The 12,790-nt window shown below is 48.7% G+C and overlaps 1 protein-coding gene across 2 annotated transcripts in view; it reads right to left on the bottom strand.

Annotated features, from left to right (window-relative positions):
- Window positions 1–12,790, bottom strand: part of MYO5B (myosin VB) — a 345,182-nt gene that overhangs the window by 125,745 nt on the left and 206,647 nt on the right. For both annotated transcript variants that reach the window (XM_026496295.4, XM_026496293.4), the window contains exons 8-9: window positions 8,969–9,076; window positions 5,173–5,282 (exon numbers count right to left, since the gene is read on the bottom strand). In XM_026496295.4, the coding sequence (XP_026352080.3) occupies window positions 5,173–5,282; window positions 8,969–9,076 (218 nt within the window). The remainder of the gene's footprint in view (window positions 1–5,172; window positions 5,283–8,968; window positions 9,077–12,790) is intronic.

Here is a 12,790-nt window from a genome sequence, read left to right as displayed (position 1 = left end):
GCTGGAGAGAATCCCTTGAGTGAAGGGAGCAGAATGAGAATTGATAACTTAGGGATGGATAAATCCATTAGGAATAAGGAGCCAGAAGGCAGCAGGAATCGTACAAAGCAGCAGATGCAGAATCACAGTAAATGTACAGTTTCCATCTGTGGAGTCCCACACACAGGGCTGAGCACGGAAAGAAGTCCTCACGTTCCAGCATTACCCTTGACCCGCAGCACCCAGTCTAACAGCTGCACGTTCTGAAATGAGTGGAGTTGAACCAACTGGACATCTTCCCCACACGGACACTGCACTGTGCCAAGCCGACTGTCCTGCACGGTAGCCGCAGTGATAGTAACCTGGTGTTCTACCCTTAAAGCCCTTGCTGCCTGGGGAAAGAAGCCAACCAACGTGGAAAGCTAGGATAAACAGCAAGAACGGAGAACAACTTTGACCCAAGAAGAGCTATCTGGAACACTGCAACTGGTACCACCTACCCTTTTAGAGCTGGAGGGAAAACGAAGAATTCCTCCCGAAAACCCTTCTCTATAGCGATAAGCGGCACCCTCCCACCCAGCGTACCCAGCTGCCTCCGATCTCGACCCTCGTTTACCCGAAGTACCCAGCATATCACCTGGTGTTCCTGACCCTAAGAAGCACATCACCCACAGGTCTTGTCTTAATTTCACCCACATGTGTAAGTCAGATACTCCTTGCTCTTCACTCAGGGCACCCAACAAAAAAACCCTGTTCTCCGATCCCTCATCTAATCCCCCCTCCCCCCGGAAGCTGATAACCCAGCCACGAGCCTGCTGGATTGCTTATTAACTCTCAGGCAGAAAAGGAACCCTTCAGAACATGATGTGCCACCTTCAATAATGGCCCTAAATTGCCTTTGCTTGTGGGACTCATTTTCTGATGAGGCTGCCTTGTAGGATTTAAATGAGTTTAAGCGTTCAATGAAAATTAACGCAGATAACTACCATTTCCCCCTTCACACCATTTCCCCAGGCCATTTTTTTTTTCTTCTACAGATATTTAAAATCCATCTACCCAAAGCAAACACAATTACAAAATAATAGAATGTCAGAGTAGGAAAGAACCTCCCAGTAAGGCCAGTGTTCTTCCAAAATGTGGTCTGTGAAGCAACAGTTACAAAGCACATGACTGGGCTTTACCAAACGACAGGGGCTGAGGGACAGAACCAGGTTGAACACCGCTGGGCTGTTAGACCCTGAAAGCACCAAGAGACATATTTTATGCAGCATTTCCTGCACTTCATTGACTAAAGAACTTTTTTTTTTTTTTTTAAGATTTTGAGAGAGAGAGAGCGCGCACGCAAGCGAGCATGAGCAAGAGGAAGGGGCAGAGGGAGAGGGAAAAACAGACTCCCTATTGAGCAGGGAGCCGGACTCGGGGATCAATGCCAGGACCCTGAGACTGTGACCTGAGCCGAAGGCAGCCGCTTAACGGACTGAGCCACCTAGGTGCCCCAGAACCCTTACCTTCTTAAGAAATTGCCTAGGGCTAAAGTTTCCAGGAAAATTCCTTGGGAATCATCATTCTAACCCAATCCCTTATTTCTCAAACAAAGAGAATGAGGGGGAGGGAGGCACCACTGACTGTGGCCCAGAGCTCCTGATCCAGCCAGAGAAGACAGGCCCCCATCTTTTCACGCAGCACGCGGGGCCGCCTCAGCTACTTCTCCTGACTGAGAGACTTCTCTCTGCAGCAGCCCACACCTGCCCACCTCCTCCCCACAAGAGAAAGCCATATGCAGTGCTGTTAAATGCCTGGGGACTGCTAGGCAGGCAACAGGTTCAGAGGTGGCAAAAGTCCAACTACTTAATCTGACCTACTTCTAAGAAATTCTTAATTGCTAGGCATAGCATTGCAGCTGGATTCCCTGACCTGTAGACAGCCTGCTAGCAGCCAACATGACTGCTCCAGGCCTGCCTCCTGGAGCTTTGCCCTCCCCGGCACCTCCCTGGCAAACACGGTGGAGACAGAACCACAAGTTCTGGAAGTGTCTGACAATCACCTCAGGACAGGTTCCCAGCTGCTGCAGTGGGATGTGGCTTGCCCCTCTATTACCCCCTTCTGACTGTTGATTAAAGGTGCTGAGACTGATTTAACATCGTGCAATTACATTTAAGCTTAATTAAATGATGCTAAATCCATTAAAAATCGCATCATAGGTAGATTAGGTTTTGCGGGCCCATATTGCCAGATTCAAGAAACAAATTGCCTCTGGTGTCCAAGTAATTGCACGCTGTTGCCTCTCCAAGGTAACTCTGGCAGTCATGGAACACAGTTTCACGCTTTAATTAAAAATCAAAACTACCGAGCAGAAGGCATACTGCGTATGGACAGACAGGCTTTCCAGCAGGAGGCCCACCCTCTGTACCGGAGGAATAAACCAAAACCCATTTGAGAGAGACTTTCACTAGCAGGCACGTAGTGAAGCACCTCCTGCATGTACGCTGTGTGCCCAGCACTGGGCACGGCACCTGCCGGGGGACATCAGCATGGCGAGAGCAGCCCCAGCCCCAGGCTGGCAGTGGTACGGGGGAAATGGCACTGGCTGTGGCCCGACGTGGCCATTAACTGTCATCATGGTCTCTCTGGGCCTGTTTTTCCAACCCTGTGAAGTAACAGGGATGAGGGTAAGGTCCACTCTGGCTCCAACAAGAAAGAGAAGAGTCAAGAATGCACTCATGTGAGCCCTGGGCTAAGGTAGGTAATACCACCCCACATTCCACAGATGAGGCGGCAGACAGGAAGGTTAACCATCAGGAAGTGGCACAACCAGGATTTAACCCTGGCAGTCCTGACTCCAAGCTCTCACTCACGACGAGTTCTCTGCAGTCTCCAATCAGAGAACATAAGACTGGCCTAGACCAAGTTCCTGTGCTCAAAACCCTGACTTCCTGGGGCACCTGGGTGGCTCAGTCGGTTAAGCGTCTGCCTTTGGCTCAGGTCATGATCCCAGGGTCCTGGGATCAAGCCCCGTGTCGGGCTCCCTGCTCAGCAGGGAGCCTGCTTCTCCCTCTCCCTCTGCATCTCCCCCTGCTCGTGCTTTCTGTCAAATAAACAAAATAAAAAGGAAGGGAAGGGAAGCCTGACCAACTGTTATCTCTGAGAAATAGGGTCTGCTGCCCCATTTGGTGTCCACACCTCTACCTCTCAGCTTCCTCCCTCTTCTCCCTAAACCACCACCTGTGCCCTCTGTCCACTCTTCTCCAAGTATATGCCTTGTTATTCTCACACTCGTATAGTCTTAACAGAAACACTTGGTGGGTACCAATGTGTGTCAGGGTTGGAAGAGAGAGCACACAGACATGGCCCTAGAGTTTAGTGGGGGAAACCAGCATTGATCAAATATCCACTCGTCAGGCACCTACCAAGGGCTGGGCACTGTCCTGGGTTCTGGGGATACAATAATTCACCAACAGTAGCTGCCTTCGTAGATTGTGAAGTTTCATGAGCGGGGAGAGACATGCAGCAAACCTCCCCGCGCAAAACAAACTTAAAACCATGCTCAGCACCACGGAGAAAAGTACAGATGCTGTAAGACTCCGTGATGGGGGAGGAGGGGCTGGGGGGTGGGTGTTGGGTGAGTTGGAAACCAAGGGAATATGTGTCACCTTTCCTGTACCTCACCGACCCAAACCAGGAGTTTCTCAAAGCAAACATTCCTACTCTCCCCTGTTGCTGACACTAGGATGCATATGGCGGCCCTAAGGGACCAAGGGGCATTTACTGGGGTACGTGTGGGGGTTGGGCACAGATCCTTTATGCCTTTCTCACAAGGCGAAAGCCATGGGGGCAATGCTTCCCTGGCCTGAAGGCCTCAGAACTGGGGGCGGGGGGCTGTGGTCTGCACTGGAGGCCCACTCCCCGTCCTGCCAGGGTCCAGGACCTCCTCGCACAGCATGGGCTCTCTCATAACACCATTACTGACAACCTCACTGCCCATCCAACACACACCCCCTCACATCATCCATGGTCCCCCAACACTGCTCAGCTCCGCATTCCCTCCTTTCGCGCTAGGCCCAGGCACGTGAGCCCCAAAGCTCTCCTGACGTGGCAGATTCCATGCTGAGGATGTGGCAGCCTTGATGGGCCCAGGGGATCTCCCACCCCCAAGACCATTTCTCTTTCAGGGAAAATATATGGGGCAAGGGCTTGCCCGATGCGAACTACCGTTCAGGTCCTTCCTCTAAAGGTAGGACCAGTTTCAATTTCTGATAAGCCCAAACTCCAGGCAAACAGCAGGAGATTAATAAATAGTTGTTCAATTGAAAAAGCATCAGTTGTGAGTGGCATGGACAAAGGCCCACATTCATATTCTATAGTATTGCCTTCTGTCTTTTCCCAGAATGTGGGTTTCTAAATTCTAAGTCGTTGGGAACAAGAATCATCCTTGTACCTCCCTAGGACTTAGCCACTAAGGGGCACACAAAAGGTATATAATCAACAATTGCAGATTCACTTATTCAAGGTGAGAAAACCAGGTCGGACCTAGCCTGACACGAATAGCAGAGAGCACACCCCAGCTGCTGTCTACAGAACTACACGTCTCCACCATCTCCCACATCTACCCACTTAGACATTTCTTACCTAGCACATATCTGGTGCTACACTGGGCACTGGGAAAATAACAGTCACTATGAGCATTTACGGAGTAATTCACAAGTTGCAATACTTTCACATAGATGTCCCAATATTCTGCATCATACTGTCAAAATCTTGCCAAGCAGGGTCATCTTTTGTCTACCCAATTACACTGTAAGCTCCTCGGAGACAGTCACCAAATACGTTGTCCAACACTCCTTCATCTCCTTGTTGCGTGGACCTCAGTTGGGAGCTCAGAAAGTACTCATGGATTGATAACACTTCGTAGAATTCCATGGACCACAAGGTACTTGGAAAAGCAATTCATAAGAAAAAGAATTTATTTAATAGCCACTAAATTCTCTGCCCTTGGTGATAGAAATTTGATGGCAGCTGATTTGAAAAGGATGTGTTCTTTTAAAAAATTATCAACAAGAGAACAGAAACCATTACTGTTAAGAATAAATAACCTACGAGTGTCCTCTGAGTGTAAAGACACATTTCAGTTGTATAAAACCCTAAGAGCAGAGTAAATTGTGTATGTTTTATCTTGGGTGCTGGTGTGTGACTTACTGATACACTACAGGAATCACCATCACGCTCAGCCTGAATCTCCACGTTTCCGAGGTGCAGGATAGAAGCAATTATCTTAAAAATGTTTATCTGATGGGACTCTCTCACTCCTGGAAAGAAAAAAAAAAAAAAAGAATGAATGAATGACACTCAGCATCCATGGTAGGATAGAAAGGACATTTTATCCTTCTTTAAAGGACTTTAAACAAAAGTTTGATTTTTTCTTTTCTGGGCCAATGACTCCTCAAATGAACCAGGCTCCTCACCAAGTAATTACCACTCATAGTAACAGCTCAGAGGGCAAAGGGGCTCCCCTGGACTGAAAGCGAAATAGCCTCACTCTGATTGCCCTGATCAAACCAGATGGGTTATGCTACCATTTTAACTTCTCCAAGAGCAAAGGAGAGACGGCAATCATGCAGACTCATTTTAAACTTCATTTCAACCAAATACTTTATGGATGTTTTTATGAGTTTAATAAGAATGGTCATTTATCTGCAGCCATTTCTCTCTGAACATAATAACCAGCAAACATCTGTGTCCCACATGCGAAGTGCCAACAGGGGAGGAAGAGGAGGAACTTCTGGGAGCACTGATGGAGGAGCTGGACGGCCAGCTGGCTCCTGGCCACTGCCGAACAGGACCACGCTCCACGCGCCCTCACAGTTACGGACACACCTAACCTGGAACTGCTGTGGGAGCAAATACCCACTGCCACGTTGACTTGAGCAAGTAAGTCATCAAAGACACAGATCATCTCTTAAAATTTATATTTAGCTTTAAGGCATTATCATTTCTTTTTGAATTACAAAAGATCACTCAGTTTAAGAAATAATACAGTGGCCTCCCATATTTCTCTCCAGCTGCAGTTATTTTAAAGGCAATTTATACAGGCTAAAAAATTAAAACAAAACTCTGTGACACCTATATAACTGGGAGGTAAAGATGGAATATACTGGGATTAAAAACTATCCAAGAAGTGGACAATCCAAGCATGAACTAGACAACGTAACTCTAGACTTCACTAATGAGGACTGGTACGGTGTAAGCTTCATAGGGGCTGGGATTTACTTTTTAAATTTTTTTAAATAAAGTTTTAAAATACACAAAGAAATAGCAATATAATGAATGCCTGTTCTTGCCTTGGCAGATAGGTGTTCAGAAACACGAATAAGGGAACTGAATTGAGGACGGTTATATAGACTGCACGTGTTCACAAGTGTCTACAGAAACACATGAGCCATTTTATTTAATCTAATAAAAAAAAAACAAAACAGCTGGAGGCCAAAAAAATTTAGTGTAACGGAATAAGACTGAAAAAACGAAGATAGGTTAAAGCCAGAGGCCAATACCCCCAGACAAGACAGGGGGCTCGATGGTGGTACACCCACATGGGGAGTAAAGCACTAGGCTTTCAATCAGAGCCCAGAGCGTCCTGCTCTCAAATAGGTCCTACTAGTCAGGAAGTGGGTTTTGGACCATCCCAGGAGGGACGGATCATTTCTCTCTCTTCTTCACTTATTCTTGGGAACGAGTGCTGTGTCCATTTCCAAAGCCTTCACTGCACTGTCATGGCAGGAATTTTAGTAGAAGATACTGAACGCCTACGGAATCCTAGTAATAGTTAGCGTTACTGCACTATACTGACCAGAAAGCCCCTTCCTTATACACTATCCTAAAGAGCAGCACCTCAGTATGACAAGCAAAAAGCCAAAAATCAAACAGTAAAACCAAAGCAGTAAAGCAGGGGTTGGCAACCTACGGCCCATAGCCTGTAGCGTGTTTTTATAAATAAAGTTTTATTAGAAGAGTCATGCCCACTCATTTACGTTCTGTCTGTGGCTATTTTCACACAACAGCGGCACAGCGGAGTAGCTGCTTCAAAAACAGCATGGCTCAAAGAGCCCCAAATATTTATAACCTTGTCCTTTAAGAAAAAGTGTGAGTAAAAAAGGAAATGTGTTTATCGAAAATAGAGAAGAAAGGCTCATTTCAATAGATTCTCCAGTGCCATTTGCTTTGTGCATGAAAGCACCCGGCCTCCTTGGAGCCTTGGAGGGAACCACCTTCTCCTTGGATCAGCACCCGCCCACTGCTCACAGCAGCCACCAGGAGCCTCCTCCAGTTGAAGTGGGCAGACTGTTCCCCTGCTCAGCAAGTCCACCTCCAAACCTGCTCCCCAATTGAAGAATAAAACGATTATGGGATGTTGGAGAAGTCCGGGTGCCAGTTATCAATTTCTTATCTCTCAGTTGCAAATCTTCCCCACTTTGGGATACTGGAGCGAGACCCAGTGAACACTTCCCCTTTGCCCCCTGGTGGAATGGCCAGCGTGGTCAAAGAGCAGTTGTGACCGAGCCACGCAACAGCAACAAGAGGACGTGGGTGTCCGTAGTTCTGATTCATCTCGGCAGCACAGCAACACCCCAGATGAGCCACTGCGGTGCACTCAGGCCATGCTCTCCTCATTAGCAGCTGCTTCGGAGACCTTCTGGTCCCACCACATGCTGGGGCAACTGCAGGCTGCCTTGCAGACCAGCAATGGCCCATGCCCTCTGGCAGGATTCTTCACTGGCGGGCTTCCTGATCTTGGGTAACCACACGCTCCTGAGTGGCTGAAATCTCAGCCAGTCAACAGTTCCTTTATCAGCTGCTCTCCTTGCTCTTTTGCCCCTGCTACTTCTGCACCCCTAAAGTCCTCTTATTCCCTTTTTGTAATCACCAACTACTGCTCTGGTTAACTGATATTTTTCATTGGAATAACCAGTGTGGCTTTTAGGTCATTGTTTCATGGGAACAAAACACAAAGTACATCTGCCCACCGGTTATCCAGAGAAGTGAACAGCAACTCGGATTTCAGCCCAGGAAGCCCTGCTTCTACCATACAGAGATTGGGGCGGGTCCTGCTTGGCCATGTTTTATTTGGACATTGGGTAAGACTGCCCAGATTCCCACCAAAGAACCAAGAAATGCGGGTCTGAAGTAGTCACATGACTTAGCAGCCAGGTGTCTACTCCTGTCAGAGAACAGGCTGGGGAAAAACACAAGGGCCATCCTGCACCACTGTGTGAGTTTCAGGCTGACTTCCCAAGCTTCGCTTTTTTCTGGCTGCAGGTTCCAGGAATTAAGTCATTCAATCTCCCAGTTAAGAAAGGCCGGCCTTCCACTCTACCACTTAGGCTCCCCTTCCTCAAAGATGGCAGGGGAGAGGAGTTTCCTCTCACTCTGTTGCCCTTTATGCCCAGAAGGACACAAGATCTTAGCCAAAAGGCCGAGTAGGGATGTGCTCAGAAACACAGAGAGATCTTGAAGAATCCCACTGTTATGCTCTCTGTGGAAAAGTGGTAATGGAAAGGACACTGTATATGTGAGAAGGCTCCCACACCGTCATAGTTTGCTTTTGACTTGGATCCCAGGACTGCGGTACATGGGTTGGTTTGGTCCTAAAGACATGCTCTTCCTGCTAGAACACTTGGCCTAAACCCAGACCACAGCGCAAGATGTGGCCCTTTTTTGTTTTGCTCCACTGGCTTCGATGGCCTGAGGAAGTAGAAGGGGCCACTTTCCAGTGCCTAAGAGCAAAACTCTCAAACCCTTATTTTTAAGACAGATCAACAAAGTTACAAGTCTTAAACTCTGGAGTCTGAAGGTTGGGATGGGGTAAGAGGAGACATTCACCAAGGGCAACAGGGCTTCTCATGGGCTTACAAAGGCTGGCAAAGTGGGACAGTGTCGTGCTTTTCTACTCTCCCTGAGGTCAATCATGCAGGCCTTTTCCCACTCAGAAGCTGCTTACCCAGAAGTGTGAAGGCTTGTCGCGTCTTCTCAAAGTCCTCAGCATCATCTATGCCCTCGATGCCTGTGTCTCCCCCCTGTGAGGTATAGAAGAAGTCCTCTGCACACGCTGCGGGAGGCGAGGAGGAAAGGCATCAGGCATCGGAGAGAAGCTTCATCCCGGTTTACCCACAGATCATGACCCATGAGGATTTCTATTCATCCCAGACCAAAACTGTATTCCCAGCTGGGTACGCAACCCTTACAAAGTATCATTTTCACTGACAATGGCAAACGGAGAGAAAACTGGCTAAGAAGACATAGACCATTACACTACGCTGACACAATGCACTGCTGTGTTTGTATAAAACCAGTATGTGAGAAACATTAACATAAGTCACAGGTGGTTCCGTTTACAGGATTCACCACAGACTTGCTTTTAAAAAGGATGTGAGGGGCACCTGGGGGGCACAGTCGTTAAGCATCTGACTCTTGGTTTCAGCTCAGGTCACGAACTCAGGGTCATGAGATCAAGCCCTGTGTTGGGCTCTGCGCTCAGTGCAGAGTCTGCTTAAGATTCTCTCCCCCTCTCCTCTCTGCTCCTCTTGCTTCTACACACTCTATCTCTAAGATAAATAAATCTTAAAAAAAAAAAAAAAAGGATCTGATATACAGTGAGAGGTATACCCACCCGAGAACCAGAGACTTCCATAGCTGTCAATAAGCTTAGTGTGACAACCTCATCTGACAAAGGAGAGGCACTGATGTGCCCAAGGTGACATGGTTTCTTGTTCATTCGTTTTACCAAGTTGGGGCACCCCTGAGTTCCTCGGGCACGCGAACAGATGCAAGTTGAGACCCTCATGTGTTTGCTCTCACCTCCAGCATTAATTCCTCTCAGGCCTCTGATAATAGCCCGGGGGACACCTGGGGAGGAGGGGCCCTGGTTCTGCCTTAGAATTCAGAGCCAACCTTAGCAGAGGACAACAAGGCCCCAAGACCTGGTCAGTACCCACGAGACAGGCTTGGAGGTCGGCACTTAAGGCAACAAGTGCACCTGATCCAAATTCCCCCCGAAAATCACATTTTCCACAAAATACAGCGCCTTCAGGTAATACAGCCCTGCCCAGTGTTGGGACTTTCTAAATGTATCATGTTTGACTTTGACAAGATGCCAAAGCTGGCCACTGGCCGCCGTTCCTCTTCTGTAAAGACCAGTCACATGATTTCCCCTTGCGCACTCGCGGTAGAACGCGCATCAGGTCAACATGCTTACACGCAGTTGCATCGCAATGTCCGCTCTTCCTTCAACACCTTGGTCTGCCGATCTGATGCCTTATGAAGCTCTTGAGTCTCCCTCCCTGCTCCATGCCGACCACAGCTGCCTACACCTGATCTTCGGCGTACATCTGCTGTCTGGGGACCGTGGCCACAGACTAACCCAGTCTCCCTGCTCCCGTCCCTTCAAATCCACTTTCACGCTGCTGGGAGCTCTGATCACACTACACCCCTATGTAAAGCCTTTTAGAGAGTCCCTCCCGCCCCAGTGCCCTCAAGACAGAGGTCAAACACCCTCAAAGAACCTCCTGGACCTTTTGTGAAACAGCCACAGCCTCCTCTTGCTTGTCTAGACTCCGGGCTGGTCTGTCCCTCTACCTCTCTTGTCCCCGATCCACCCATTTCCTTACCGTCATTCCTCAGCTCTACCTACCCACCCCTCAATCCAGGCCCACACTGGCCCCGCCTACCTCCCCTTTCTGGTCTCTTCCATTTCCCTCTGTGCACCCTCTGCGCCAAGCCACACTCCTCCAGTAAGTGCACACTGCCAGGCCCAGCTAGGAAGTGGCCCAAATCAGACGCAAACCCTGCCTCACACAACCTGAGCCAGACCATCAGGCAGCACTACCCACAGGCATGGAGAGCACGGTATCAGCCATAGCTTATGAGGGAAGGCTTCCTGGAGGAGTAATCCAAACCCTGATGACTAGAGGCACTTGAGCGGGGAGAGGAAGGACTTCAGCCCCAGGCTCGCAGACAGCCACAGCAAAGGCAAATGGTTATGAAGGAAGTCACAGCAGGTCTCTGGAAGATGGAAGAGCTGAATAGCTCTTTTATATTGAACCCCCTGCGAGCTCTGGCACAGAAGACTTTCAAAGGCTTAAGGAAAGCATCATTTTTCCTTTTCACTCACCTTTCAAAGTACTTCCTTTGATGATTTTTGCAGGGCCCCCGTGAAGATGACTGAATATATTTATTCCTATTCTTCAGATAGGCAAACTGAGTAACTAGGCTTTGAGGGATTACCCAGGCTCCCCATTACTTGACCACCCCATTGCAGAGATGGTTGGTTATGATATAGGGTTTTGCCACAAATACAACCTAACCCATTATCAAGTTATCAGCTGACACAACAGAAAAATACACAAGGCACCAGCCCTCCCCATTGGAGGAAAGGAGGCATTTTCAGCGTCTACCAAGACCCTTCACTGTCCGCAGCCAGGGCCCCCCTGGTTGATAGTCTTAGTCAGACTGACCACCCGCCTTCCCCGCTGCTAGTTTCCAAACTCGGGCCCCGCAGGGGGACTTCCTCCGGCTGGGGCCCATCACCGCAGGGCCCAACCGGGTCAGTCAGAGCCTCACTCTACCGAACGATCTGAATTCAATCCAGATTATCATCTCCTTTCATGTGTGCAATCAGCTCTGTCACCATCACACTCTAGACCCTCGTAAGAGACATCCCAACAGGAGACCGTCCTCTGCCATCGGCTTAGCTGCCCTGGATCCTGGTTCTCCTTTCCAGCCCGTGAAGCCAGCACTCACCACCCCATCCCAGACCAACAGCTCTCATCCTCCAGTCTGGCTCTTTTTTTCGCGTTTCCAAGGAGAAATATGCCACAAAATCCCCTAGTAACTGGCTCACCAGATAGACACCATACATGGAGTGCCCAGATCGGACTATGTACAGCCCACAGAGGCGGCATGAGCCCAGTGCTGAGAGCCGGGGACCATCAGGGGGCCCGGCTGCGGGTGGGCACTTCACCTGGGAGGCTATGCTCTAACTGGGCAAAGCAAGAGAGGCTGTTCAGAAGACCATCAACACATTAATGGAAGTGAAAAAATACAGAATTTACTCCTTCTTACCTAACGACCGTAAGGAAATAAAAGCCCATTACACCTCTTTTTACCATTATTTAGTCACACTTTGACCAATGATTCGTGGGAGTATTGTTGCTGGGTTTTTGTTTGTTTGTTTGAAATCTCATCCTGGAGTCGTTTGAATTCAACAGACCACCATCAACAGGCCAGAGGGCAGTACGGATGGCCGGAAGTACAGAAGTACGGATGGAGCGTTCCTCCACTCTCAAGGGCACAAAGCCGTTGCTGGGCCAAAGGGTCCTGCAGAGACTTCTGCACACTTGAGGACTGTGTTCTAGGTGAAGAAAAGGGAGAAGGAAGCAAGGCAGTCTATCCACTAGGAACCACTGGCTAGTCCTCCGTTTACTTCATGTTTCCAACCACACAACCAGGGTTACCGTGGAACTAGAAGGCTTCAGAGCTCACAGCCAAGCACCCACGTGGCCAAACACAGCCTCACCCCAAGAGCAAGAGCTCATCAACCCCTCTTCACTTTCTAAGATGTTCTTGAAGGGACAATGCAAGAAATTGATCAAATTGGGTAGTTTCCAACTACTCCAGATGGGGGCCCAAGGAGTCTGGCACCTTGCTGCAATGTGGAAGAAGGAAAGGCTACTTTTTTTTTTTTTTTTTTTTTTTTTAAAGTTCAAAGCACTAGCGTAAGTGCAAAAAAAAAAAAAAAAAAAAGAGGATATCCCCCCCACCCCCC

This window comes from Ursus arctos, unplaced genomic scaffold (assembly GCF_023065955.2).
Source record: "Ursus arctos isolate Adak ecotype North America unplaced genomic scaffold, UrsArc2.0 scaffold_17, whole genome shotgun sequence".
Classification (NCBI taxonomy): domain Eukaryota; kingdom Metazoa; phylum Chordata; class Mammalia; order Carnivora; family Ursidae; genus Ursus; species Ursus arctos.
Note: the sequence above shows the minus strand (reverse complement) of the source record. Positions and strands in the feature narration are given on the sequence as shown.